Raw genomic sequence first — 25,467 nt, forward strand, 5'->3', positions numbered from 1 at the left:
TGAAGCCTCCTCCCCCCAAGCTTGTCTCCACCTCAGGGCTACAATGCCAAGATCATCCCAATGCTCAAGAGGAAAAAAACAACCAGAAGGTGGAATGCTTGTGGAACGGCAATCGAAGGGCCACTAGAACCCCCGGGCTTGGGTCCCCTCGGCCTTGGCTGTACAAGGCCTAGAACTGGAAACAGAGAGCAGACAGGTGGCCAGAGTGGGGATGAGGCTTATCAGCCACCTGGAAGACAGGTGGCTCAGCTGACCCCTGGGCAGAGAGACGTTAGACCCAGCGAACATTAGAGCAGAAACCCCACCCAGATTCCTAATTTCTGACCAAGATACTTGCTGCTTGTGGGCTGCATTTCCTGCTGCAAGCAACCCTGGGAAAGCTATAGCTTATGTTCGCTGTGTTCCTGGCACCCTACTAAAGCTGACTGAGAAAACTCATTGTTCAGTCTTAAAGCCAGTACTGACAAAAACAAGCAAGAACATCATCACTTGCTTCTACAAATGAGTAAAGGTTTCTTACCTAAAAGGTAAACAGTATTATAATCCCTCCACACTTTAAAAAAAAAAAAAAGTGTCAGTGGGTGAAGAACAGCAGTCACACTGGAAACTTCCATAAAATATGTGTCCAACTGGACTGTTTTCACTTCCTACATGTGGGAGGGAAAAAAACAGCCAGCAAAAAAATGGTTAATGCTGGCCTTAAAAAGGAGGCTGGCCAGAGCCAAGTGAGTAGGCTTGGGAAGTCTATAAAGGAGGCGCTGTGCCAAGGGGGCCAGATGCTGCGGGACAGCCACAGGCATCATCCCTTCTAGACAAGTCTTTCTTCTCCTCTCCTGCTGTTCCTGCCGGATGCCACCCCTAAGGTGCGGCAAGTCCAGGGCCAATCCCCTTCGGGCAAGCTCCGGGTACTCCTCCAGTGACACAGTGGCACAGGTAAGATTCAGGCTTGCGCCCCAGGTTCCGGGTCTGCCTGTATCTGGCTGGGCAGTACTTCCTATGCTGGGAATGATGGAGGAGGCAGGTACCCCTCAGCCTCCAGGGATAGCATGCTAGGTGTGACTGAGGCAAGGGCTCTACTCAAGTACAGGCAACAGAGTGTCCATCTAGAGCTCCACACTCATGTCCCGGCTACGCCCTGTAACACCACATTGCTGCCTCTCTTTGCCTGCCAAGGGATTGCTGGTGGCTTAGCAGTTCCAGGGTCAGGGGTCTTGTAAGCCAGGCAAAAATCTGGCCTTGTCTCCCCAGATCTGGACATACAAGAGGAAAATCAGAAGGGCACTAGCATTGGTCCTTAGACCAGCAGAGCAGCAGTCTGGATCAAGGACAGAGCCCAGGGCGTTGTCTCCACCACACTCCCACCAGAATGGTTGAGCAGCTTTGGGGCAGGGTGGGGTGGGGGGCTCTGCTCCCTCTTAAGCTTCTGGAGTTGTGGCAGGACTTCGAGTTTCCACATTCACACTTTGCTTTCTGGGTTAGTGCTTTTAAATTGTGAGGTTTTGTTTGTCTTAAGGCAGGGTCTGACTGTACAGCCCTAACTGGTCTGAAACTCACTACATAGACCAGGCTGGCCTCAAACTTATAGATCCACCTACCTCTGATTCCTTTGTGCTGGGATTAAAGTGTGCACCACCAGGTCCAACTGTCTTGTTGGATCTCAGAAGAAATAAAGGGAAGCCGTCCATGCTGTAGTTGGACTCAGAAAAGTGGCTCAAATGGGCACCACCTGTGAGAGATGGGTTGCCCACCCACACTTCCAGATAGGATGTGACCATGGCAGTAAGCTACCCCTCCATTCTTCCTCCCCTTATTTTATTGAAGCAGTATTTTGGGAGAGAAAGGTCAATAAATCTCTGGCTTGCCCTTGCTTCACCTCAAAACCAAAAGCAACCCCCACCAAAAAACAAACAAACAAACAAACAAAAGAGATGCATTTCCAGGAGCTAACCCCGTCCATTCTGTCAACTAACCCTGGGTGCTACTGACTGTGGGTGAGGAAGCTGGGACAGTAGCTGCCCCGGACAGTATGGACACCGAGTAGCATCCCTGCCTTCTACGCACTGGATGCCAGTATCCCTCTTCCACACTGGGCCACCTCAGGGTCTCCAGACACTGCTACTGAGAACCCGGGTCACACCACAGACACCCCTGGGGCTCAGAGTCATACAAGCTAGGAAACATCCCCAGGCACATCCTCCAAGCCACAAACGAAGCCCAGCTTCCAGGATACAGCCTCTAAAATGTTATATTTCGCAGTAATTTGTGAAAAAGGACAAAATACTCTCCTTGTTTCACGCCTTTCTTCCTTATCCCTTGAAAAGGGGGTCTCAGGCTACTGCCCAAGTTAGTCTCAAACTCCTGGGCTCAAGGGATCCTTCTACCTCAGCCTCCTCAGTAGCTGGGCAGAAGAGGAGTCATTTTCAACTATTTAGTGAATTCGAGGACAGCCTGGACTACATGAGACCCTGCCTCAAAAACCAGCAGTGTGTATATGTGTGTGTGTGTGTGTGTGTGCGTGCGTGCGTGCGTGCGTGTGTGTGTGTGTGTGTGTGTGTGTGTGTGTGTGTGTGATGCCAAAGATGGGACCCACAGTCCTTGTGTGTGCCAGGTAAATGCTTTACCACGAGGTACACATCAGCTATCAAATGACAATTTTTATTCTTTTTCATTCTGTATTAGGGGGCAGGTATTTATGCCTGGTACCCACACTCAATACTGCCGACAGTCAAAGAGCAAAACTTCTCTTGTCACTTAACTAAGAGAAAAGTCAGCTACCATTCCATGGGCTTCTTGGAGAAAGGCTGGGTTTTTCCCTTCCCATGTCGCATCTCTTTCCAACAGCTGCTGAAGTTAATGAGACTTCCTGTCCCGACAAACAGTAGTTTTCCTCAAATTCCCACACCACACATTCATGTTATTCCATGAGCCAGCGATCTGACGGGTCCCACTGCATCTCCCATGACTCACAGACTGTCGCCAACTCAAACCACCAACTCTGGACACCCTTAAGGGACACAAGGGAACACTCCCACATCCATCTCTTCTGCTCCAGCTCAGGGTCACCCATCTCTCCAAGAGGGTGAATAGCCTGAGTCCAGAAGGATCTGTTATGGCTCATGCACTACACCTGGCTCCCTCAAGACACATGGATTCCAGATGCTTAATCCTGTCCCGTCTGCCTCCACAGGTGCTCAGAGAGTGAGCAGGCGGCAGGTGTGGCTGACCAGAGCCCGCCAGACATCGCACGCCCTGTCTGCCTTTCTGGTTTTCTGAAACAGGTTCCTGGAAGGAGGTTCCCTGCTTTACAAATGCCTGGCTCACTTCCAAGAGAATCACCTTTCTTTGTGAAGATGGAGCTTTCGCTTAAAACAGACTTCTGTGACCCTTTCAGCAAGTCCTGAAAGCTGCCAAGGGAAGCCATGGATGCAAGTACTCCAGCCCACACTGTTGGCGTGGAGATCTACCTAGGTCCCATGTGGTCGGACCCTTCCAACAGCACCTCTCTGACCCTCAACTTGTCCCTCCCGCTGCAGGAAGACATCCCAGGGAACCTCACGGGGCACCTCTCTGAGCAGCAGCAGTACGTGATCGCCCTTTTCCTCTCCTGCCTCTATACCATCTTCCTCTTTCCCATTGGCTTTGTGGGCAACATCCTCATCCTGGTGGTGAACATCAGCTTCCGGGAGAAGATGACCATCCCGGACCTGTACTTCATCAACCTGGCAGCTGCCGACCTCATCCTGGTGGCTGACTCACTGATCGAAGTGTTCAACCTGGATGAGCAATACTACGACATCGCTGTGCTCTGCACCTTCATGTCCCTCTTCCTGCAGATCAACATGTACAGCAGCGTCTTCTTCCTCACTTGGATGAGCTTCGACAGGTACCTGGCGCTGGCCAAGGCTATGCGCTGCAGCCTCTTCCGCACCAAGCACCACGCACGGCTCAGCTGTGGCCTCATCTGGATGGCCTCAGTGTCCGCCACACTGGTACCCTTCACGGCAGTGCACCTGCGGCACACTGAAGAGGCCTGCTTTTGCTTTGCTGATGTCAGAGAGGTACAGTGGCTGGAGGTCACACTGGGCTTTATTGTGCCCTTTGCCATCATTGGCCTCTGCTACTCCCTCATCGTGCGGGCCCTCATCCGGGCCCACAGGCACCGTGGCCTGCGCCCACGCAGGCAGAAAGCCCTGAGGATGATCTTTGCCGTGGTCCTCGTCTTCTTCATCTGCTGGCTGCCGGAGAATGTGTTCATCAGTGTCCATCTCCTGCAATGGACGCAATCAGGAGACACTCCCTGCAAGCAGTCTTTCCGTCATGCTTACCCCTTGACAGGCCACATTGTCAACCTTGCAGCCTTCTCCAACAGCTGCCTGAACCCCCTCATCTACAGCTTCCTTGGAGAGACTTTCAGGGACAAGCTCAGACTGTATGTGGAGCAGAAGACGAGCCTCCCAGCTCTGAACCGTTTCTGCCATGCCACACTCAAGGCGGTCATTCCCGACAGCACAGAGCAGTCAGATGTCAAGTTCAGCAGTGCTGTGTGAGAGGCACCTCCCTCGGGGAGGAGGACAGGGGTAGGGGGCAGGCTGGTGTTCAGGGGGAGCACACGCCCAGCACGTGTGGTGGGTGGGTGAACTGAGTCATGTCATACTCTCAAACCCTTGGAGAACGTCACACTGCTGGGTCATCTCTGGGGCTGCTGGGACCCTGCCTGACGATGCAGCTCATGAATGTGGCAAGCCAGATTCAAGGGCCCAGTGCAGCAGGTCATGTGACATTCATCACTGGACTCAAAGGGTGCCCTACAACCTGCAACTTTTGGTTTTCTCTCCATATTCTATGTCCCCAGAAGATGATTCTGCTGTTGACAGGAAACAGCGGAAAGGATAGGCCACCCTACGGGAGCATAACATTTCTGCTACCTGGGTGGAGGAGTCTAGAGACAGAATATATGTACCAGACCCAAACTGGCTGCATTTCCTTTGCCTGTGATGTCTAACTGGCCATGCACACAGTGCATGCAAAAGCTAAGGACACCGGAGCCCTCTTCCTGCCTTCAGGAAGAACGCTGCAGGGTCACCCCAGCTGCCACTTATAACTCCTGTGTGACCAGTGTGTCTGAGCTGAGAGAGGCCCTGTAGCAAACGGCCCACCTGCTCTGGGATGCCCACCCCTCGAGATGCTTGTTTACCAAGGTGTTTGCTCTTATGTGAAGGTGAAGGAGGCTGTGGGTGCTGCTGTGCCAGTCAGTGTGGTGCCACCATGAGAGGTATGGCTCAAGGACTTGCTTCTTCGAAATAATACTGGGAATAGTAAAGTGTAAATGGCTCTCATTCACTTGTAAAAGGGAAGAAAAGATAACTAAGAACTGGTGTATTCATTCAGTGCCTGAATAAAGTGTAGTCACATGGTGAGTCTTCCTTGCTTTGTGGCTCCTGGAAGGGGGTGTGGAGAGACAGGTGAGGAAGGGACAATGACAAAGTCCCCAGTATGGCCCCTTCCTTGCAAAGGAAACGATCCCCACCACTTCACACACATCTGTGCCACCGAGTGCCACCGAGTGCCCTCCGGTGCACCAACAGGCTACACCTGGCACTTCTGGGACGGCGTGGGCCACATGCTGTGTGGCATCTGGGCACCAAATATATCTTTCTCCTACTTATGTTGACATCCTCACTTTGCCTCATTTAGAGGTCTGCACAGGACAGCCATCTATCCATCCCTAGGAGATGACATGGCCGGGACTGGGAGCCACAGAGCAGCCTGGAGCCAGAAGGGAGGGCCGAAGGCCATGCATCACAGGACAGGCTGCTTCACGCTCAGTCTCTAACCCCTGACCACCCAGCTGGGCAGCTGCCCATGTTAAGAGGCCCACTGCTCTGGCCAAGGACCCTGGAGTCTCTGGACAAGGCAAGAGTTGGGGCAGGGACCTAGGGGCACATAGGGGCAACATGGATGACACAAATGACCCACTTTATCTCTAAAGAATGTGCCACTTTCCATTCAAGCCTCTGACCCTGCCCTTTTACTCTGATGATAACAAGGTGTGTTTACAGATAAGCTTAAGTGAAAAGGTACATAATATGTACCTTATTAAGTTAAATACTAAAGCTATTAAAAATCTTCCCAGATATTTAACGACAATACTTTTAATCCTAGCACTCAGGAGGCAGAGAGAGAGGCAAGTGGATCTCTGTGAGTTTGAGGCCAGCCTGGTCTACAGAGTGAGCCAGAGCTGTTACACAGAGAAACCCTACTTGAAAAATCAAAAAACTAAACAATAAAAAGCGAAAGAAAAAAAGATCAATATCTGCAATGAGAACGGTGGTACAGTGGACGTGGCACAGCCACGGAGTCAACCAAACCCAGACACAGACTCATTCCCTCTACCTCGGAGTTCTGTCAGACACAGTTTGTGCCAGCTGGCATGGCTGCCGGCCTGAAGCACCTGCATCCCCTGCTTTAGTGACCCTGAGTACAACTCTTCAAGAACAAGAGCATTTGCCCTCAACTGTCACCTGAGTCCCAGGCAGGGCTGGCTTTCTGCCTGGGCAGGACACGGGACACCTCCCCCAGGATGGTGTCTATACACCAGCGGGTGAAGAACCACCATGAGAGGTGGGTAAGTAAAGGGGCTGGTGTGTGGCTCTGTCTTGTCGAGCCCTACAACTCAGGTAGAAGCCCTTTTGTCAGCAATCTCTAAGCTCCAGGCGATGTGACCAGCCCTCATGGTTCTCCTATAGACAGGCGGAACGCAGGGCTAATAGTAGAGGCTGAGAGGTGTGGCCATAAACCCTGATATGGGGGCATCATTGTAAATGTCTGATTCAAGCTGCTCCTTTGACCTCAGTGATGGTGACAGGAAAAGACCCTCCATTTCAATTAACAGAAAAAGTCAGGGCTGGGGCTCAATTCTTCAAATCTGCCTACACGAGAGGTGTCTGATAGCTGTCCTTGAGCCAGTGTGATGAACAGTTGTCCCAAATATGCCAAGACTTTGCACTCCGGCTAGGGAGGTAGCCAAGGCATCAGACAGAGGGCAATAGTCCCCTGAGACCCCTCCTCAATCCATAAGAGAAAACACTAGATGCTTACAGTTTGTGAACACTCAAAACCATGGATGGGGCCAGGAACAGAACCTCAGCCTCCAATGCCCCACAGACAGGGAAGCGCATGGGCAACCAGGGAGCCAGGGTAGCCAGGGTACTCAGAGGGCAGTCCCAGTCACCCTCTCTAGTTGTAACTGCACCTGTCCTAAGTCCCAGAACACTTCTCAAGAGACAGTACTCCTTCCTCATGGCAAGTCACCCTTAGGTCAGCAGCACCCTCTCCAGCCCTCTGGTCAGCAGCAAAGTGGTCCATTAGGACAACTGTAGCCCTAAGGCTACACAACTGTAGCCCCTTGAGGCAATGCCACCTGCTAGCTGAGGTTCCTGACCACAAGCTAAGTTGCGGCAGGCTGGAGCTAGACAGGGTAGGAACACAGCTCCTGCCTCCTCTGTGCCTCCAAGCACACTTCTCCATCCACAGACATAAGGCAGAACCCTCTGGGGATAGGTGGGGGAGATGATAGATGTATATCCCCAAGTCCCAGGTCAGGGTGCTAGCTAGAGGGGTAAGTCGAGACAGAAGGCTGGACCTCCGGGACAGGACAGGACAGGGCAGAAGTGACTGGCTCTGCAGGGGCCTGTACAGCCCATTTGACCACCCCCCCCTCCAGAGTGTGTCCGGGAGCTGAGCTGAAGCTAACACAATTATTCTTGGCAGGAACACCACAAGATAAAATCAAGGCGTTCTAATTGCACTGCTGTTTCCTGGTAGCCTGGCTCACTCCGGCGTACAAATGTAGTTCCGACCCTAGGAAGAGCAGAGGCAGCCACCATGGGCACGGAAAACCTGTTTAGCACTGGAAACCATTCCATCACCTCAGAGCTTAATAATGAGCTCTCCCCACACTCCAGCCCACCCGCCCTTCCGGGCCCTGGTGAACAAGACCTAAGGTACAATTAATTATCTCTCCCAGCTTCGGTGGGAGGGAGGAGGCCAGCCACCTGGCTGCCCAGGAGAGGCAAGCATTTTAAAACATATAAAGGCTAATCAATCAGCAAGCTTGACATCACTCTCGTCTTTGGGGGTTCTTTTCCCCAAAAGGCTTAGGCAGTGGCTCAGTGTGGAGGCTCTTGTGCGGCAGTCCTGAACATGTACCACAAGAGACCCTGAGATGGTCTCTCCCTCCCTCCTTCATAAACGTGTAAAATTCAGTCCCCAATGTCTTTGGTTCACTAATGCTTTTTTAAAGTGTGTGTGTGTGTGTGTGTAGGTGGGGACTGCACTCTCCTGTGTGTGCCACTCACATGTGCAGAGGTCAGAGGTCAACTTAGGTGTCTTCCCCTATTGAACTGGGTAATAAAAACCCTTACTTTTTAAAGACAGGGTCTCTCACTGAACCTGCCTGCACACACGCCTGTACACACACACACACACACACACACACACACACACACACACACACACTACCATGCCTGGGTTGTGGAGACTCAGATTCTCTGCAGCCTCTCTTTTTAACATTGTATACGTGTAGATCGGAGAATAACTTTTCAGAGTGGTTTCTCTCCTTTCACCAAGTGGGTCCTGAGGATCAAGATTAGGCTGCCGGCTTGGTGGTGAGACCCTGAACCCGTAGAGCCAGCCTGTTTTTAATGTGAGAATGATCTAATGTGGTCAGAATGGCTCTGGCTCTGAATGGCTTCTCCTGTACTCAAACTTGAAAGTGTCCAGTCTGGGGCTGGAGAGATGCCTTGCTGTTCAGTGCATGCTGCTTTTGCAGGGGACCCACATGGCAGCTCATAATCATCCATAACTCCAGGTCCAGGAGATCTGATGTCCTCTTCTGACCTCTGTGGGCACTAAATGCATACAGGGAAAACACTCATACACATAAAATAAATCTAAATCTAAAAAGTGTTCAGTTTTAGGTTTGGGACACAGCTCAGTTGGTTAAGTGCAATCCAGCACCCTTGAGGCCCTGGGTTAGATCCCAAGCAAGGCCTAAACTGGGCATTGTGGTTTGTGTGTAATCCCACACTCGGAAAGTGGAGGCAGGAGGATCAAAAGTTTGAGTCCAGCCTGAGCTACGTAGTGAGAATGTCTGTCAAAAAACCCAAACACACCCTTGGTTGAGTATTTTCATTGCAAATTCTAATTATTACAGAGACACACACAACACTTGAACTTTTAATTCTGAGAAGTATTAAGGATAAAATCGTCTTCTGGAGATTACAGCTGAACTAACTGCCTTGGGGCTCCTTACCCAATCACAGCTGAAAACAACCTGCCCTTGCCCCTTTAAGTCATCCTTGGAGAGGCTGCACAGATCTCTCTCGAGATATTCAGCACTAACCCTGCTATACTTTGCACTGAATTTAGCTGGGAGATAAAAATGAGTTCTGTGCACAGGGCAGAATTTTAAATTCAAGGATTTTTCTTTTAAAAACAAATCTCTTGAGCTGGAAAGATGGTTCAGTGACTAAAGGTACTAACCCTCTAAGCCTGACAACGTGAGTTCGATTCCCCAAGACCCACATGGTGGAAGGAGAGCCACCCCCTAAAAAGCTGCTCCTCTGGCCTGCATATGTTCGAGAGAGCTCGAGCCACACACACACACATACATAAATGTATTAAAACCTCACTAACATCCTTAGTGAGAGGGTGGGGAACAGACCCCAAACAACCCCAGGAGACCATCTTCTGCAGTGGTGGGGATAAACCTTGAAACACTTGGCTATGCTGTGGCCAACTCAGCAAACTGGGCTCCATTTGCTCAGAGTCTAGGACTAAAGGAGGGCGGCGGCAGCCAGGCCCCCCAGACCCTGTAGGCTTGAGTGGGAGCTCGGAGAATGTGTGGTTCTCAGTGAGAAAAGCTCTGAGAGGACAGAGTCACAGCCAGGACAAAGGAGATGGCCTAAGGGCCAAAGTGGGATGACTTGAGCATCAGGATAATTAAGGAGTCAACAGTTACAAACAGTTATAGACTATTAAAGGGCAACCATGACTCCATTCTAACAATAGCTGGATAGATATAACTTACCTAATAAAGACAATGTAATTAAAAAGCCAAGTAATGAGGCAGAGAGAGCATAGGCACCAGGAGGCAGGGCTCTAGCTGGCCAGCAGAAGAGGAGATCTGGATGGAGTAGGACCAGTCTCTCAGTAGCCTTCCCCAAGGGCTCAGGAATGTGGACACAAGTCCCCAGCTATGAACCATGGGCCCTTGGTATGTATACTGTCTGATTTTGTGTCAACATGATACAAGCTGGAGCCATCAGAGGAAAGAACCTCAGTTGAGGAGTGCCTTGATGAGATCCAGCTGTAAGGCATTTTCTCACTTAGTGATCAATGGGGATGTGCCAAGCCCAGGGTGGGTGGTGCCATTCCTGGGCTGCTGGTCCTGGGTTCTATAAGAAAGCAGGCTGAGCAAGCCATGGGAAGCAAGTCAGTAAGCAGCATCCCTCCAAAGCCTCTGCATCAGTTCCTACCTCGGGGAAGCTGCCCTGCTTGTGGTTCTGTCCTGACTTCCTTCAGGGACGTGTAAGTCAAATAAACCCTTTCCTCCCCAGCTTGCCTTTTGGTCATGGTGTTTTCATTGCAGCAAGAGTGACGCGCCCGCAAAGCCCAGCTTATTAGAGCAGGGAGCTCCCACAGAGCAAATGGGACAGCACCTCCCGTGTAGTCACACGGGCATAACCAGGAGGAGGGAGTTTAGACACTCAGAGGAGCAGGGATATAAACATCTGATCTAATCAAGAGCAAACATCAGAAAAAACCCACGTAGTCACAAAAGAGCCAGTGCACACCACAAATGTCAACGGCACAAGAGACACGTTGAGTGACTGTTCCAAGTTCAAGTGAAAAGGGGCATGGAAAGCAATATATGATCCCTAGCCAAGGCCGGGTGGTGGTGGCGCATGCCTTTAATCCCAGCACTCAGGAGGCAGACGCAGGCTATCTCTGTGAGTTCGAGGCCAGCCTGCTCTACAGAGCGAGTTCCAGGACAGGCTCCAAAGCAATACAGAGAAACCCTGTCTCACAAAAAAAAAAAGAGCCAAGGCGATCCCCATGGGATGAACTACACAGGGAAAGACCAGACAGGGTGCACACCTGTAATTGCAGCATGTGGGAGATGGGGGCAGGAAGGTCAGGTATCCAAGACTAGCCTGAGCCATGTTCAATCCAGATTCTGCAGACTACTATTACTGAGGGAGGTTAGGGTTGTGTGACAATGCCCAAATCCCCAAGCCTGCCAAATGTGCTGTATAAAATGACCACTGCCTGCACCCTCAGCGCTCATGGAGATATTCAAAGGGAAAGAGCACCACTGCCTAAGCATGAGACCCAAGTTCAAATCACAGCATTCCCGTGAAAAGCCATGCATTATTCACATGCTTACCCAGGGCCGGTGGGAGAAGGGGCACTGGGTCAGGGACTGAACAGGACAAGAAAGGGCGGTGACACCTTGGTCAGTGAGTGGCTCTAGGCTGGACTCTCCTTGGTGGATTCGTCCTTCTCTGAAGAGCCATCCCACCCTGTGCCCGGCTCTGCTAGTCCTTCCCCACGGAAGGAAGACACCCCGCACTGCTCACACTTGCCATTAGTGGCTGCAAAGTGTGTTCTGAACAAGGGCAGGTTTAAGCCATCTGGAATCCTCGGAGCATCCTCCAGCATTTACTGGGAAGCTCCTAATTAAAGTTTTCTATTCTCACTTACTGCCTGGTAATTCCAGCTTTATTTTCTCTTTCACAGTGGGAAACTAATTATCCGGGGTGCCTTTCCATAGGCTTTTCAATTAAAAACAGGGGGGAAGAGCCTTGGTAAAATTAAAGTGGAACGTGGACAGTCATTCTCTGTGTTCACTCACAGAGGCGAAGGCCAGTTCTCTGTGCCTGGGAGGAATGGGGGGCGGGAGGGGGAGGGTCTACAGGGAGCCCGGACACCTGAGTACATTGGCTCAGCAAGCCCAGCAGCCCAGGGCTGACAGCTCAGTCACTGCTGTCTGACAATCACAGCAGCCAGGAAACACCAGTCACATCACTTACTTAGTAAGGCTGACACTTTCATGGGGACAATATACTCAGAACACTGAGAGGGGAAAGATGGCATTGATCAATCGTTGAGAGCAGTGATCAGCACCCCTGGGAATGGCCAAAAACAAGAGGAAAGAGAGCAAAGCACCCTGGGGTGCTGTCCCACAGGGGATACTAGCTTTCCTCCTCAGAGAAGGGCAGGTACTTGTGCTCTCCGGCTCCATCCTTCTGCACCAAGCAGGTCAGCAGCGGTGCTGCATGGGAGGCTGAGGCAGGAGGACTGCAGTTTGAGGTCACCCTGAGCTACACTGCAAGACATATCTCAAAAAACCAAGGACTTGGGGACTGGGGAGATGGCTCAGTTGATGTAAGTACAAGGTCCTGCGTTCAGTCCCCAGCACCCACTTAAAAAGCTAGGAATGGTTGCCTGCCTACATTTGTAATCCCAGCACTGGAAAAGCAGAGACAGAAATGATGAGGAAAAGAGGCGGGGGGTCACCTGGAACCCCACCACACCCCGAGGCTCCCTCACTCTGGGAAGACATTTCCACACCATCTAGCTTGTGGGCACAGGCTAATAGCCTAGAGGAGAGAACGTCAGACCTGTGGGTTGGCATGTCCTCTGGGAATGAGTCTTGGGCAGAAGGTTCAGGAGTGCTGAGAAGTGAGGGGGCAAAAGGCTCCCTCCCTCACCCCACCCCCCACCCTCTGAAGCTTGCTTGGAGCAGAGGAGTCTAAAGATGTACCACAGGCTCCCTCTCCCAGCTTGTAGGGCTGTTCAAGATGCGCGCGCGCGCGCACATGCGTACACACACACACACATACACACACACACGAAGGGGGTAAGGGTGGCAGCTCATTCACACACTGCAGCCCGTATTCTCACACGTCCAACCTGGTGGTATCAGGAAGACGTCATCTGCTGGACTAATCTGCCTGCTGCCATTGTGCAGTGGGTGGGGGCCCATTTGAAAGCCACAGGAACACGAACAAAAAAGGCACCCAAACCTCTCTGGGTCCTACCCTGGGGTGGGATCAATCTGAAACTTATCACAAGAAATCAGCTGTGAGTTCTGGAGTGGTCCCAGCTGTACGCCCGGGGAGCTGGCTCCACTGAGAACTAATGTGTCTCCAGAGAGAAAGGCACAATAAAGTGGCAGCTTGAGCCCAGGTCCTCCTCCTCTCTCTCCCCTGCAGCCTGGGCCTCCTCCCTGACCTCCCACACAGGATCTGTCTTCTCCCTGCAGTGTGGTGGTGGTATGTGCTAGGACAATCCCAGCCCGGAGCCTGCATGAAGTCACTTCAGGGGGCACCCACTCAAGGGACACACGGGCTACTTGTCCTCCAGGCTCCAACAGCTCCTCCCAGTGTCAACAGGAACAGAAGCTATGGCCGTGGTCCCACGGGTATGTCAGGCTACCCCAGGGAAGTGATGGCAAAGGAAAGCAATGGACACTGCACACAGGATTTCCAAGCTTTAGGAACCCAGTATCCCTCGATAACACAGAAACAGCACCCTTCAGAAATAGAGAGAATAACAGAGGCTGCCTCCCTCCCATGCCAAGCAGAGGCCAAACCTGGCTGAAGTCACAACCACCAGCCTGAGACTTTGTCTTATGGAAACACCTCTCCAGGAGGTGACTAGCCAGGAAGTACCCCCTTGGTTCAAGCATGGCAGCCCCTGACAGGGCGGACACCTCCACCAGTAGGTGGGCAGCACATACACAAACTCCCTAAGGGCACAGAACCCAGGTGGGCCTGGAGCTCCAGGTTGATTAAAGCAAGCTGGGAGCAGTGGGGGAGGGGTAGGGGTGTCCGCACCGCATCCCTGGGGCTGCCAACCCAAGGACAGGTATCAGTAGGGCCCCACTATGTCTCTTCAGCCTTCTAGCAACATGTGTGCATGTGTGCACAGGCACAGGCAGACCATTTCCGTACACAGAGAGATTTGTTTGGCATGGACACACACACACACACACACACACACACACACACACAGGGCCCATGATGAAGTGCTATTCACACACAGGAGATGGTTAAAGAGCCTAGCCAATCTCAGCGTTGTCAAGGCAACGGCACATCCTGCACTCTGCTGCTGCAGCAACGTGAACTCACACAACCCCAGTTTTGGGAAGAGTAGGGGGGTTGAGATCCTCCCACAACAGCTCCTGCCAGACCCATTCTGATAGTACACGCTTCAAGATCCCCTCCCCCATATGGGCCCCACCTGGTCACCTGAGGTTCCTAAGAGAATGCAACCAAAGGGACAGGACACCTTCTCTCTGAGTAACTTGTGGTTTGTCCCCTGACCCCTGCTCTCCTGTTGCCAAAGGTGGCAAGGAGGAGGCCCTCAAGGACCAGGACCCTTTGATGGCCACTGAGTAAGTGGGAAGCCAACACCCCAGAATCCTGCGGCACACTGTAGTGCCAGCTCACTCCACTGGCTTATCTAGCAGACATAGAGTCACAGCAATAAGACTCTGCGACCCCACGGGAAACATCCCTGAGAGAAACCTGTGTGCCCATGCGGTAGGGCACACAGTAAGAATGGGCATGCATGCAGCACTGCTGGAAATCTCCAGACATCTACTGACCCAAAAGGAACAGAATGGCAGATAATAATGAATGACCCAGAGTGGCATACAACAGCAAGACTAAGATTATAAAGCAGCTTAATAGATGCTCACATACGAGCGAGGCCGAGCTATGCTGTTCACACGCACTCCCACAGGCAATGCCTGGGGTGGCCCTGGTCAAACGGCAGCTCCGTCCTTGGCTAGGCTGGGCTCACAACAGGGGTATGATTTTTTCCCCTGTGGAGTTTGAAGTGAGGGTGGGGGTAGTTGGTCTCCCTGTGCCATTTCGGCTCCAGCACCAATTCATTGCCGTGTCCAAAGCGACCCTGAGCTCAGAGCTGAGGCCCCCACTGTATACCACTGTCCTTGCCCATATACTGGGGTCTGTCTTCTTCAGTAAAACCAAAGGAATTTCAAAGCACAGCCCACCTTTCCATACTTCTACCTTCAAAGTCTGAATGACAGCTAGAAAGACACATGATTCCAGTAACATCAGACAAGAGCAGCTCTCTCTTACCTGAAAGTAGTTGAAGAAAGCAGTGGCTTGGGGAGGGAGAGAAAACAAGGGCATTTGTGGAGAGGAGGGGGGAGGGGAGGCTCTGCCTGCTCTGAGTTACCTAACTAGCTCCCAAGTCAGTCTCAGGGTCTCTAAAGCTGCACAGCCTTGAAGGAGTGTGGACCCACAGCCTTTTTCTTCAGCTTCCCTGACGTCACTTTGCCGCCACCCCTAAGGTGATACTGTCATCACAGTAGCACAGAACTGAAGTCTCCTGCCAAGCTCCCTCTTACCAACAAACATCGGGCTTCCGGCTTCCCCCTCCACCCGTGGCAGAGAATTCCCCCTTCAAAACACGTAAGAACACGAGGGGTTATGCCTACTCTTATTGCATCTTATTATGCCATGTTTTGTTGATATCACTGAAAGGGAGCAGGAGGGGCTGTGAGGAGGGGAAGCTATGATTGGGATATACTGTATGAAAGAGTAAATTTAAAAATAAAATAAAGCCAGGCAGCGGTGGCAGTGTGGTGGTGCACGCCTTTAGTCCCAGCACTGAGACAGAGGCAGGTGGAGAGCCTGGAGTTTGAAGCCAGCCTGGTCTACAGAGTGAGTTCCAAGACAGCCAAGGATAAACCCTGTCTCAAAAATCCATAATAAGAGTGAATTCCAAGACAGCCAAGGATAAACCCTGTCTCAAGAATCAATAATAATAATAATAATACATTAAAAAGTAGAAAACAAAACACATAAGAAAGAACTGGGGAGATGGCCCAGAGAGTAAAGTCATTTGCAGGGAAACATAAAGCAGGAGCTGGGATGACAAGCACCTACGTCGTGAGCCAGTGTGTTGGTGTGTACCTGTGATCCCAGGGCTGGGAAGGCAGAGACAGGAGGATTTCTTAGCTCCCTGGCCAGCCAGTCTAGCTGAATCAGTGAACTGCAAATTCAGTGAGAAGACCCTACCTGGAAAATACATACATACATACACACATACATACGTACAGTGGAGTCTGGTGAGATGACTCAGTTGATGTGCTCACCATGCAAGCATAAAGCACCTGAGTTTGGGTGCCCAGCACACATGTGAAAAATTAGACATGGTGGCATGTTCATGTGATCCTAGCAATGAGGAGTGGAAACAGGAAGATCCCTAGAGCTTGCTGACCAATGGGCCTAGCCAAATCCATGAGCTGCAGGTACAGGGAGAGACCCTGTCTCAAATTTATTAATTAATGTAGAGGGGCTGGTGAGATGTCTCCAAAGATGAGTGTACTTACTGCTGTTGCTGAAGACCCAAGTTTGGTTTGCAACATCCACGTGGGCAGCTCACAACCACCTAAAACTCAAGCTATGGGAACCAGCGTTTGGGCGCGCGCACGCACACACACACACACACACACACACACACACACACACACACATCAAACTAAAAATTAAAAATGCAATCTTTTGGTTTCCTTTTGGTTTTTCAAGCCAGGGCTTCTCTATGTGGTCCTGGCTGTCCTGGAACTTACTTTGTAGACCAGGCTGTCCTGGAATTCACAAAGATCCGCCTGCCTGTGCCTCCCAAGTACTAGCATTAAAAACATGTGCCAACTTGCCCTAAAAATAAAATCTTAATAGTAAGGTAGAGCGCAATTGAGGAAGACACATAAGGTCGCCCTCCAGACTCTATACAGAAGCTCATTCATACAGGATGAAATGTTTTAACTTGCAGGAAGTTGCTACACAATTCCAACTGACCTGGGACTGAAAGTTCTGAAACCCTGAGACCAAACAAAACCTTTCCAAATAAAACCTTTCCCCTTTTTAAATTGTTTATCTCTGGTACTCTGTCACAGTGTGGACAAGCTAAGGAACACAATGTACAACTGAAAAAGAAAATCAACAGTGAATTTTCTACCCTAGGTTATCATAAGAAGACCTGCCTTCGCCCCCTGGAACTCTACTAGGGTAAGAACGCTACCAGGTGGAGCAGGGCATCCGCCCAGGCCAGCAGGGCACACTGCACTGTGCATGCTCACTTAGCACAGCAGCTGGCTCCTGGCAGAGGCCGGGTCTCCAGCCACGGCTGTGCTGGGGGTGGGGGTGGGGGAACCCGGGGACACCTCCTCCCCCAATTGGTTGTCTTAAAGTTCTATTTCCTTGTCTCTGCCTTTGAGGTAGAGTTAATCTCGAGTTTTGATACATGGCGTTCATTGTGGGTGTTCCTTTCTCGCTCTCTTCTCTTTTGAAGACCATGTTAACCTCAAGCTCACTAAATTAAATACCCAAGGAGGACCATGAACTGGGGGCTGGGATAACAGGCATGCACACGCACACCCAAGCCTGGTTTGTGCAGTGTTGGGGAGGATACTCAGAGCAAGGGCACTACCAGCTGAGTCACATCCCCAGCCCCAGTTTATTGAATGAATGAATGAATGAATAGTTCCACATAGCAATCTCATGTCTGAACAAAGTGACAGTACAGTACTGGGCCCATAGCTGTCTGTCTTGAGGAAGGACAGAAAATACCACATATTAGATTTCTGACAAAATATGAACAGAAAGGAAAACTCAATTTATATGTATGAAACATTGCCAGCTTCTGTCCCTCATTATAAACCCATGTTCCTTTTCAGACATGCCGGCGCTGGAGGGGACCCGACTGAAGCAGCCACATGAGGACCCAAGGGGCAGCCGGGAGGCAGAGCTGCCTCGTGAGGCCAGTACTAGACGTCAGTGGGCAGAAGCCTGGCGCAGCAGGACGCAGCTGGCCTTGGGCCAGGAGGGACGCACACTCACCACGTGGCACCTACAGATCTAGACTTGGGCCCTCCTCTCCAAATGGTGGGTGAGACATCTTTCCATAGAAAAGGGTGCAGAGAGCAGGGGAGATGGCTCAGTTGGGTCAAGTGCTTGCTTCGCAAGCATGAGGACCGGAATTCACTCCCTAGCACCCATACAATTAAAAGACAGGCTGGACATGATAGCACATACCTGTAAGTCTAGCACAGGGAAGGCAGAAAGAGGCAGATCCACTGAGAGACCCTGTCTTAAAAAACAAGGTGGACGGCACCTGAGGAGCAACAGCTAACTAGGAACTTCGTCCTCAACCCCTACTCCCCCCACACACACACTCTCTAGCATTTTCATAAAGGTATAGAAAAAGAAAAGGGTGTCAATACCACTGGCCACTGTGACTTGTGTCTGTGGCTGCCAAAGTGACACATGTTCCAAAATACCCCAGGCTGAGATCACCCTCACATGGCGGGCATCTGTGCACTGAGTGCTTGGGGTGGCAAAAACCAAGCCTGACTGCCAGTCAGGAAGGGCCACCCCAGACAGGGTGGAGCTTTGCCTCCTGGTGGATTTCTGTCAGGTGCCATGCTTTGTCCAAGCCCATGGGAGGCCTGGCCCTTTCTGAATGAAGATGGAGGAGGAACAGATGGGGAAGTGGGGGTAGGCAGATGGAAAAGGGGTGGGGATGGGAGGAGAGGAAACTGGTTGATATGTAAAATGGGGAAAAAGAGTTATTTAAATAAAAAAAATTTAAATCCAACAGTACGACCACAGGAAGATAGCTCTCAGCAGCATCAGTGGCTTGATGGCAAAACAACAGGCCACCAACCAACAAAATACATTTTGGGGACCACCAAGATGGTTGGCAGGTAAAGGTGCTTGCCACACAAGCCCAACAACCTGAGTTCAACTTCTAGAGTCCATGCGATGGTCGAAGGAGAGGACTGACTCAACAAAGTTATCCTCTGATCATGTATCTGAGGCATGTACACAACACATGCATACACACTGAATAAATTAAAAAGAAACAAAGAGCATGGTCTTGGAGAATCTGGTCTGGGACAGCTGTCATCACAAACCACCCTTCAATTGCACTTCAAGTTCCAAGTCCACAGCAGTGCTGGGTGCAGCCTGGGTTTGGACTTGGTCAAGCTTGTCTTTCCAAGATGTGAGCCTGTCAAATGCTTTCACTTCAGACCTAATTTAATAACAACAAATGCAAATGTACTGCTCAGCACAGGAGAAGGGCAGAGGAATCTCAACTGCTGGTGTCAATTAGTATTCATAGTAGTCTTCATTATGGGTACCTTTTTAGTGTGGTGTGTGTGTGTGTGTGTGTGTGTGTAAGTAAGAAATCAGTTGTGGGTCTCCTCCTCAATCACTCTCCACCTTATTTTTTGAGACAGAGTCTACAGATCTGGAGCTCACCAATTCAGCATAACGAGCCAGCCAGTGAGCACCAGGGATTCTCCTCTCTAATCTCCCCGGCCCTGGGGTTCCAGGCATATACCACCACATCTGGTATTTTATGTGGATGCCAGGGACTGAGAAATAGGTGCTATGCTGCACAGCAAGTACCTTCCAGAATGAGTCATCTCCAGACCTTAATTTCTTCTTTAAAGTTAGGTAGGGCAGTAATTTGACAACTGTTGTCTTTTCCCTGGTATGCTGATTGCCTCGAGAGAAGCACCTGCCAGTCACCAAACTGAAAAGCCACCACCACCCCCCTGCCACCACCACCACAGTTGCAAACAGCCTGTGCCAGCTTTTGGTGAACTCTCAATGACCTGGCAGCCTTTCCTACCCAGGAAGAAGGGGTGTGCCTGCCAGGTAGCCCAGTGAAAGCGTGGGGTTGGTGGAAAGCTTCCATTTGCATGCAGGTTTGCTGTGATTGGTGCAGAGCCCTTCTCTGGCTATATAAGTAGGCTATTGGCTCACTCTGGGGTATATCCAAAGCTACCACCACCACCCAGCAGCCTCTGGTGGTGCAGCCTTGGGCTAGGGAAGGCTCCTCTCTGGCTTCTGCAGTGTTTTCTACATCCTTAAGAGAATGGGCTGGGCTGGTAACACAAAGAATGGACAGTGAGTTATATCTGCTTCTTGACCGTAGATGCAATGTGGCCAGCTGCCTCGTGTTCCTAAACCCATGTTTTCCCTGCCATGATGGACCACACTCAAACACACTTCCCCCTTATGTTGCTTCATCACAGCAAGGAAAGAAAGCTCATCCTCCATGGAGGTCAGTGGCCTCAAGAAGCTTTCAGGGGTCCTGATGCCTACGCCTTCCCCACAACTCAATCAGGTATCTCCCACGTGATCCTGATGCCCAGCCACACTCACACAAACACCTGTCATGCTGTGATAGCTACTGGGCAATGGAAAGCAGCCTTCATTGGATTGCTGAGAGTTCCTGACAGGGCACCCATGGAGCTCGCCTGCCATTAGCCATTCCTGGAGCTAAACAAGCAATGCCAGACGCAGTCAGTCAGTCCGTGCTCTGAACAGCAGGAGATGCGCGCTCAGTTCCTGGGAAAATGTCTTCAAAGCCACAACTGTTTTCCCAGCTGTGGACGCTCCACCCTGGGAAATCTTTCCATGCCGTTACAAGAATAATTCTGAAATGACTGTACAAACATGCAAGCCTGCGCCCCTCGTCCTGGTATTTGAGTCTCCAAACACTAGAGCTTCCTGGAGCACCCTGGGTGAAGAACGGTGCTGCCCGGCACTGCCTCTGAGCTTTAGGGCTTCCCCACAGACCTGGGCTCAGCTACCACTAGCTTTGGTCCGACTTGGGAGGCCTCAGAGCCATCAAGAAGCTGAAACCACCCAGTGGGACCACCCTACACAGGAGACTTTCTATTCTATTAGCATGCACAATCTACGGAAGAAAAGTGTTAGAAAGGAAGCACAGCCCAGCCCAGAGCAGAACTGGGAGCGGATCTCATCGCCAGTGGAGTCTGGGCACCCTGCAAACTGAACAGAAAAGCAGAAACCAAAAAACACCAAGCGTCCCACAGACCTTTAAGACAGTGATCCCATGCACACCCAACCAGGGTTAAGAGGACAAGGGGGCCTCTGAAATCCAGGCTGGATCGGAAATCTGGCTCAGGCTGCCATCAAGCTAGGGACAGGGTTCCCTATATAAAAGCTGAAGTCACTGGCCAAGGCCACCTAGGCTGCCTCAGAACCGAGATATGATATCAGCACCTGGTTCCGTGAGCAAGATACTTCAGGACAGAGTTGCTGGCTCAGGTGTCTTGATGTCACCTCAACCCTTTATGCTTTGATAGCTAACCTTGTCAGCTTGACAGCATGCAGAGTTACATAGGAGGCGGCGTCTGGCTAGGACTGCAAAGAGAGGTTTCTAAAGAGGGTTACTTGAGGAAGGAAGACACAATGTGGGCAGCACAGTCCCATGGACTAGGTTCCTGGACTGAATAAAAAGGGAAATGAGAACTGGTCACCAGCCCCCATCTCTCTGCTTCCTGTGTATCTAATGTAACCGGCAGTCTCACGCTCCCGCCGCTATGTCTCAGCCACCATGATGGGCTGTCCCCTTGAATTCAAGCACACCCTTCCTCCCTTAGGTTACTTTTGTCAGGTATTTTATGAACAAATTGAGGTAAGTAACTAATCACATACTCAAGTCTCAAAAGCAACAGAGTTCAAGGGCGGGAGGGATGGCTCAGCAGTCAAGAGGACTGGCTACAGAGGACCCAGGTTCAAGTACCAGCACCCACACATTCCAGGGGATCCAACACCTTCTGGCATCTGCAGGCACCGCACATACCTGGTTCACAGACACATGAGGCATCACATTGAAAAAAAAATTCTTCAAAAAATTAAAACCAACAAAACGCGGTCCTTTAAAACCATGACCAGCTGATCTCTGGTCACAGAAGATATCACTGTGGCAAACCTCAGCGTGAAGCCCCCAGCCAGCCACGCTGAGGAGAAAATGACAAAAATGATAAAACATACAAATATTTTCCTTGCCAAACTTTTCCATGTTTTTGGTGTTTTCACAATGGGTATGTTTTATTTTTAAAGTGGGGGGAGGAAGCTTTGTTTTTAAAAATGAAGAATGTCACTGGGCTGGAGCTGGACTCGGCTGGTAGAGTGATTGATGAGCGAGCATCACCAGGCTCCAGTCCTGTGCCCAGCCCTGCAGAAACTGAATGAGGAAGCCCGAAAACCTAACACTCCACAGGACAGAGCTCCCGGAGGCCCCTCACCAACCCAACAAAAACCAGGCATTCAGCAGGGGTTCTGGGAAGAGGAGGGAAAAGAAGGGTCAGGAGTTCAAGGTCAGCCTTGGCTACTCGAGACTGTCTCAAAAACAAAATGGAAAAAAAAGGGCTCAGCAGGTTAAGTGCCGGCTGTGCAAGCATAAGCACCTGAGTCTGAATCCCCAGAACACATGTAAGAAGGTAGATACTCCTGCCAGAGATGGGAAGTGGAGTCAAGAGACACCACCCACCTCCACCCGCCCCAGAAGCTCACAGGCCAGCTAGTATGATATTCATAGTAATGAACGTGAAAACCTGTCTCAAAAAAAAAAAAAAAAAAAAAAAAAAAAATGAAAAGCCAGGGCCAACAACCAAGATTGTCTCTGGCCTCCACATGTGCACCACACATCAGCACACCTGCATCCATACATGTGAGTGCATGAACTTATGCACATGCTAACACAGAATGGGCCTTGGATGGTATCTAATCCTCTTAACATCAAACTGCAGCCATCTTTGGGGAATCACCCCAAGGCAGGACAGGCCTTTTCAACAGTTGCTCGCCAGCATTGCCCAGTAAAGGAGCAAACTCCACTCCATGCCAAAGCCTCTGACATCATTTTCTTTCCACAGAATGATCTGTGGAATTCCTGGGTGGAAAGACAGAACCATTTTGTTTTTCATCTCTTTTTGTCTGGCTTTAGGGCATGGAAAAAACACTTCATTAGTTCCCAACTCCTAGAGACCCAAAACTTCTAGGAACCATCCTCATTGCTGGATTGGTCCCCTTTCCCCATTGCACACAGCCTGCCTAATCAGAACCATAACTTTATCTTGCACACTTTCCTTCTGTGATCTGAGAGTCCATGAGTCGAGAGCATCCCCACACCTGCAGAGTGTGGCCTTTCCTCACCAACACCTCCTTCATTTGAAAGCTGGACCCCATACACACACACACACACACACACACACACACACACACACTTCTCCTAGAAGCTAGGGGTCCAGCCTCAGAGCAGGGCAATGATGGGGACAGAGACCCACAGGATGAGTCACAGGCAGTGTGCCTCCCTCCCTTTCTCACTTTCTTGCTGGCCAGCCTTCCCCTGCCTGGAACTTTTAAGATAAACTTTCTAACTTTATTTTATGTGTGTGGGAGAGAGGTGCGCATGCCACAGCGAGTGTATGAACATCGGAAGGCAATTCTGTCGAGCCAGTTCTCTTCCTCCATCTTTATGTGAGATCTGAGATCACACTGGCAGGCCGAGGGACGGCACCTGCTGACCCCCTCACCGGCACCTACCGACCCTCTCACCAGTCCTATGTGCCCAGCTTTGAACATGGCCCTGTTTGTGCGGCAAGCATGGCCCTGGCTACTCCATCTCTCCAGCCCCACTGATCCTTACATCCTCTTGCTTCATTCAGTGTGACTACACACTCCATTTAGTCTGGATACTTGACAGCCTTTCGCGCACGTCTCAAGACTCAGCACGTTTGTCTAGGAACCACTGCATCCCCTCTGCCCTGCCCTGCCCTGCCGGGTAGGTTACCCCCTTCTTCCACCTTTCTTCCCTACCTGCTTCCTCACACCCCTCCTCGAGGCCACGCCCTCCCATTTGTCTCCACGATCTCATGCTCTCTCCAGTTGTATCCTGTCTTGGATTCTCACTCTGCTCACTTCGGATCCCATGATTGTATTCACTTCCAGTATCTCTATCTGATTCTTCATCAACCTTACCTCCTCCTTTCTGGTGTCGTGGGCTGCCCAATTTAAAGTCACTTGGACGTCCTGTGCCTGGGCTCCTGTAAACTCTGTCATCTGTCTCACCCGCAGGCTTTTAGGATGGTTCCCTTCCTGTCTTGGAATGTGTTTCCCTATTGTGGGCTTCTGTGAATGCCACTGACCCCCACAAAACTTCTCAAGTGGGCCTTCCCACATAGTGGAGCTGGGACAGATTTGGCCCAGTACCAAAACCTGATATAGCCCTGGCATCCCAGTTCTATGTGAGTGACTGTCTACTCCCAGCCTTGAGTATCTCCGGGGCTGGAAAGAAGCTAGGATTCCCTAATTCATATAATTACATTTTAAAAAATAGTTTATTGAGTGCTCTCCAAGAGAGTAATGGGCTAGGCGGTAGCCAGAGCACACCTGCATCCAATAATTCACACCCCAAAGACAAGCCTGGCATTAGAGGTCTACACACCTGTCATCCCTTCACTCAGGAGACTGAGACAGGAGGATCACAAATTCCAGGCCAGTGTGAGCTACAGAATAAAACCCTGTCTGAAAAACGAAGACAAAGGGAGCTAGGAAGAGTTCGGATCCCAAGTAGTCAAGTTTAAAAAAAAAAAAAAAAAAAAAAAGCCATGTGGGGGCTGTGCATGAATCTATCTCCCAGCACTGGAGAGACGGAGACAGGAGGAGCCCTAGGATTTGCTGGCCGGCCAGTTTAGATAGCTCTGGATTCAGTGAGGGGTCCTGTCTCAGAAGCTAAGATGAAGTGTGACCTCTGGACTTCACATGCGTGTGCACCTGTGTGTAGTGACATGAGCACATACACACAGACAACTAGAGGAGCAAAGAAAGTGGGATGTGGTGACGTGTGCCTTTGATCCAGCACTCACGAGGCAACGCCAGGCACTATCTGTATATTCCAGGCCAGCCAGATCTACACATCAAGATCCAGTGCAGCCAGAGCTACGTAGTGAGACCGTCTCAAAAACCAACCAAACAAAATAATGATGATGATAAAATCGAGAGAGGCTGGCAGGAAGGAGGGAGGAAAGAGAAATGGAAGTGGAACCCTGTCACTGGAAAGCAGGAACACAAATACACAAGTGCCCAGGCTGGTACGCGGGTCGCGCTCTCCAGCACCATGGTGAGGGCACCAAGGCACTGCACACTCCAGAACTTCAGCCCAGGGAGACACCCAGGAGACATCTAGAACTGCAGCACCCTGGGGAGACAGAACTGCTTGTGGCTTTTCCTGTGCATGTTTCAGTATTTGCTAATTTTTTTAAAACATCGATCGGGTGCAACTCGGGAAAAACAACAAACATTTTCCAATTATGCTGTCTGAGTTATTCTCTATCAGGCATGAGGAAGCCCAGCGCACAAACATCACCCTGGCTGACCGAGGCAGACACTGGAGCAGCGGATGCTTTGGGAACACAGCTGGCCTGGGGATGGGGAGTGGGTCCTGTTTTCTCTGGAGTGGGAGTGAGAAATGTCGGGTTTCCATGGCTATGAGGACAGCTGGCCTGCTACCAAGCTCCTCCACAGATCGGACACCAGGCTG

At 50.8% G+C, this 25,467-nt stretch overlaps 2 protein-coding genes across 2 annotated transcripts in view; one reads left to right on the forward strand and one right to left on the reverse strand.

The window, feature by feature from the left end:
* CUNH7orf50 (chromosome unknown C7orf50 homolog) overlaps nt 1–25,467 on the reverse strand; it is a 100,915-nt gene that overhangs the window by 63,657 nt on the left and 11,791 nt on the right. The gene's annotated exons all lie outside the window — the stretch shown is intronic.
* Nucleotides 3,312–4,583, forward strand: Gper1 (G protein-coupled estrogen receptor 1). The gene has a single exon (XM_051205392.1). It carries the CDS (start codon nt 3,420–3,422, stop codon nt 4,545–4,547), a length of 1,128 nt encoding a protein of 375 aa, XP_051061349.1. The 5' UTR covers nt 3,312–3,419; the 3' UTR covers nt 4,548–4,583.

Source organism: Phodopus roborovskii, unplaced genomic scaffold, assembly GCF_943737965.1.
Source record: "Phodopus roborovskii unplaced genomic scaffold, PHOROB, whole genome shotgun sequence".
Classification (NCBI taxonomy): Eukaryota; Metazoa; Chordata; class Mammalia; order Rodentia; family Cricetidae; genus Phodopus; species Phodopus roborovskii.

Bases quoted from the DNA above. Each gene is read 5' to 3' on its own strand.
- Gper1 (XM_051205392.1), top strand. From the start codon at position 3,420: ATGGATGCAAGTACTCCAGCCCACACTGTTGGCGTGGAGATCTACCTA.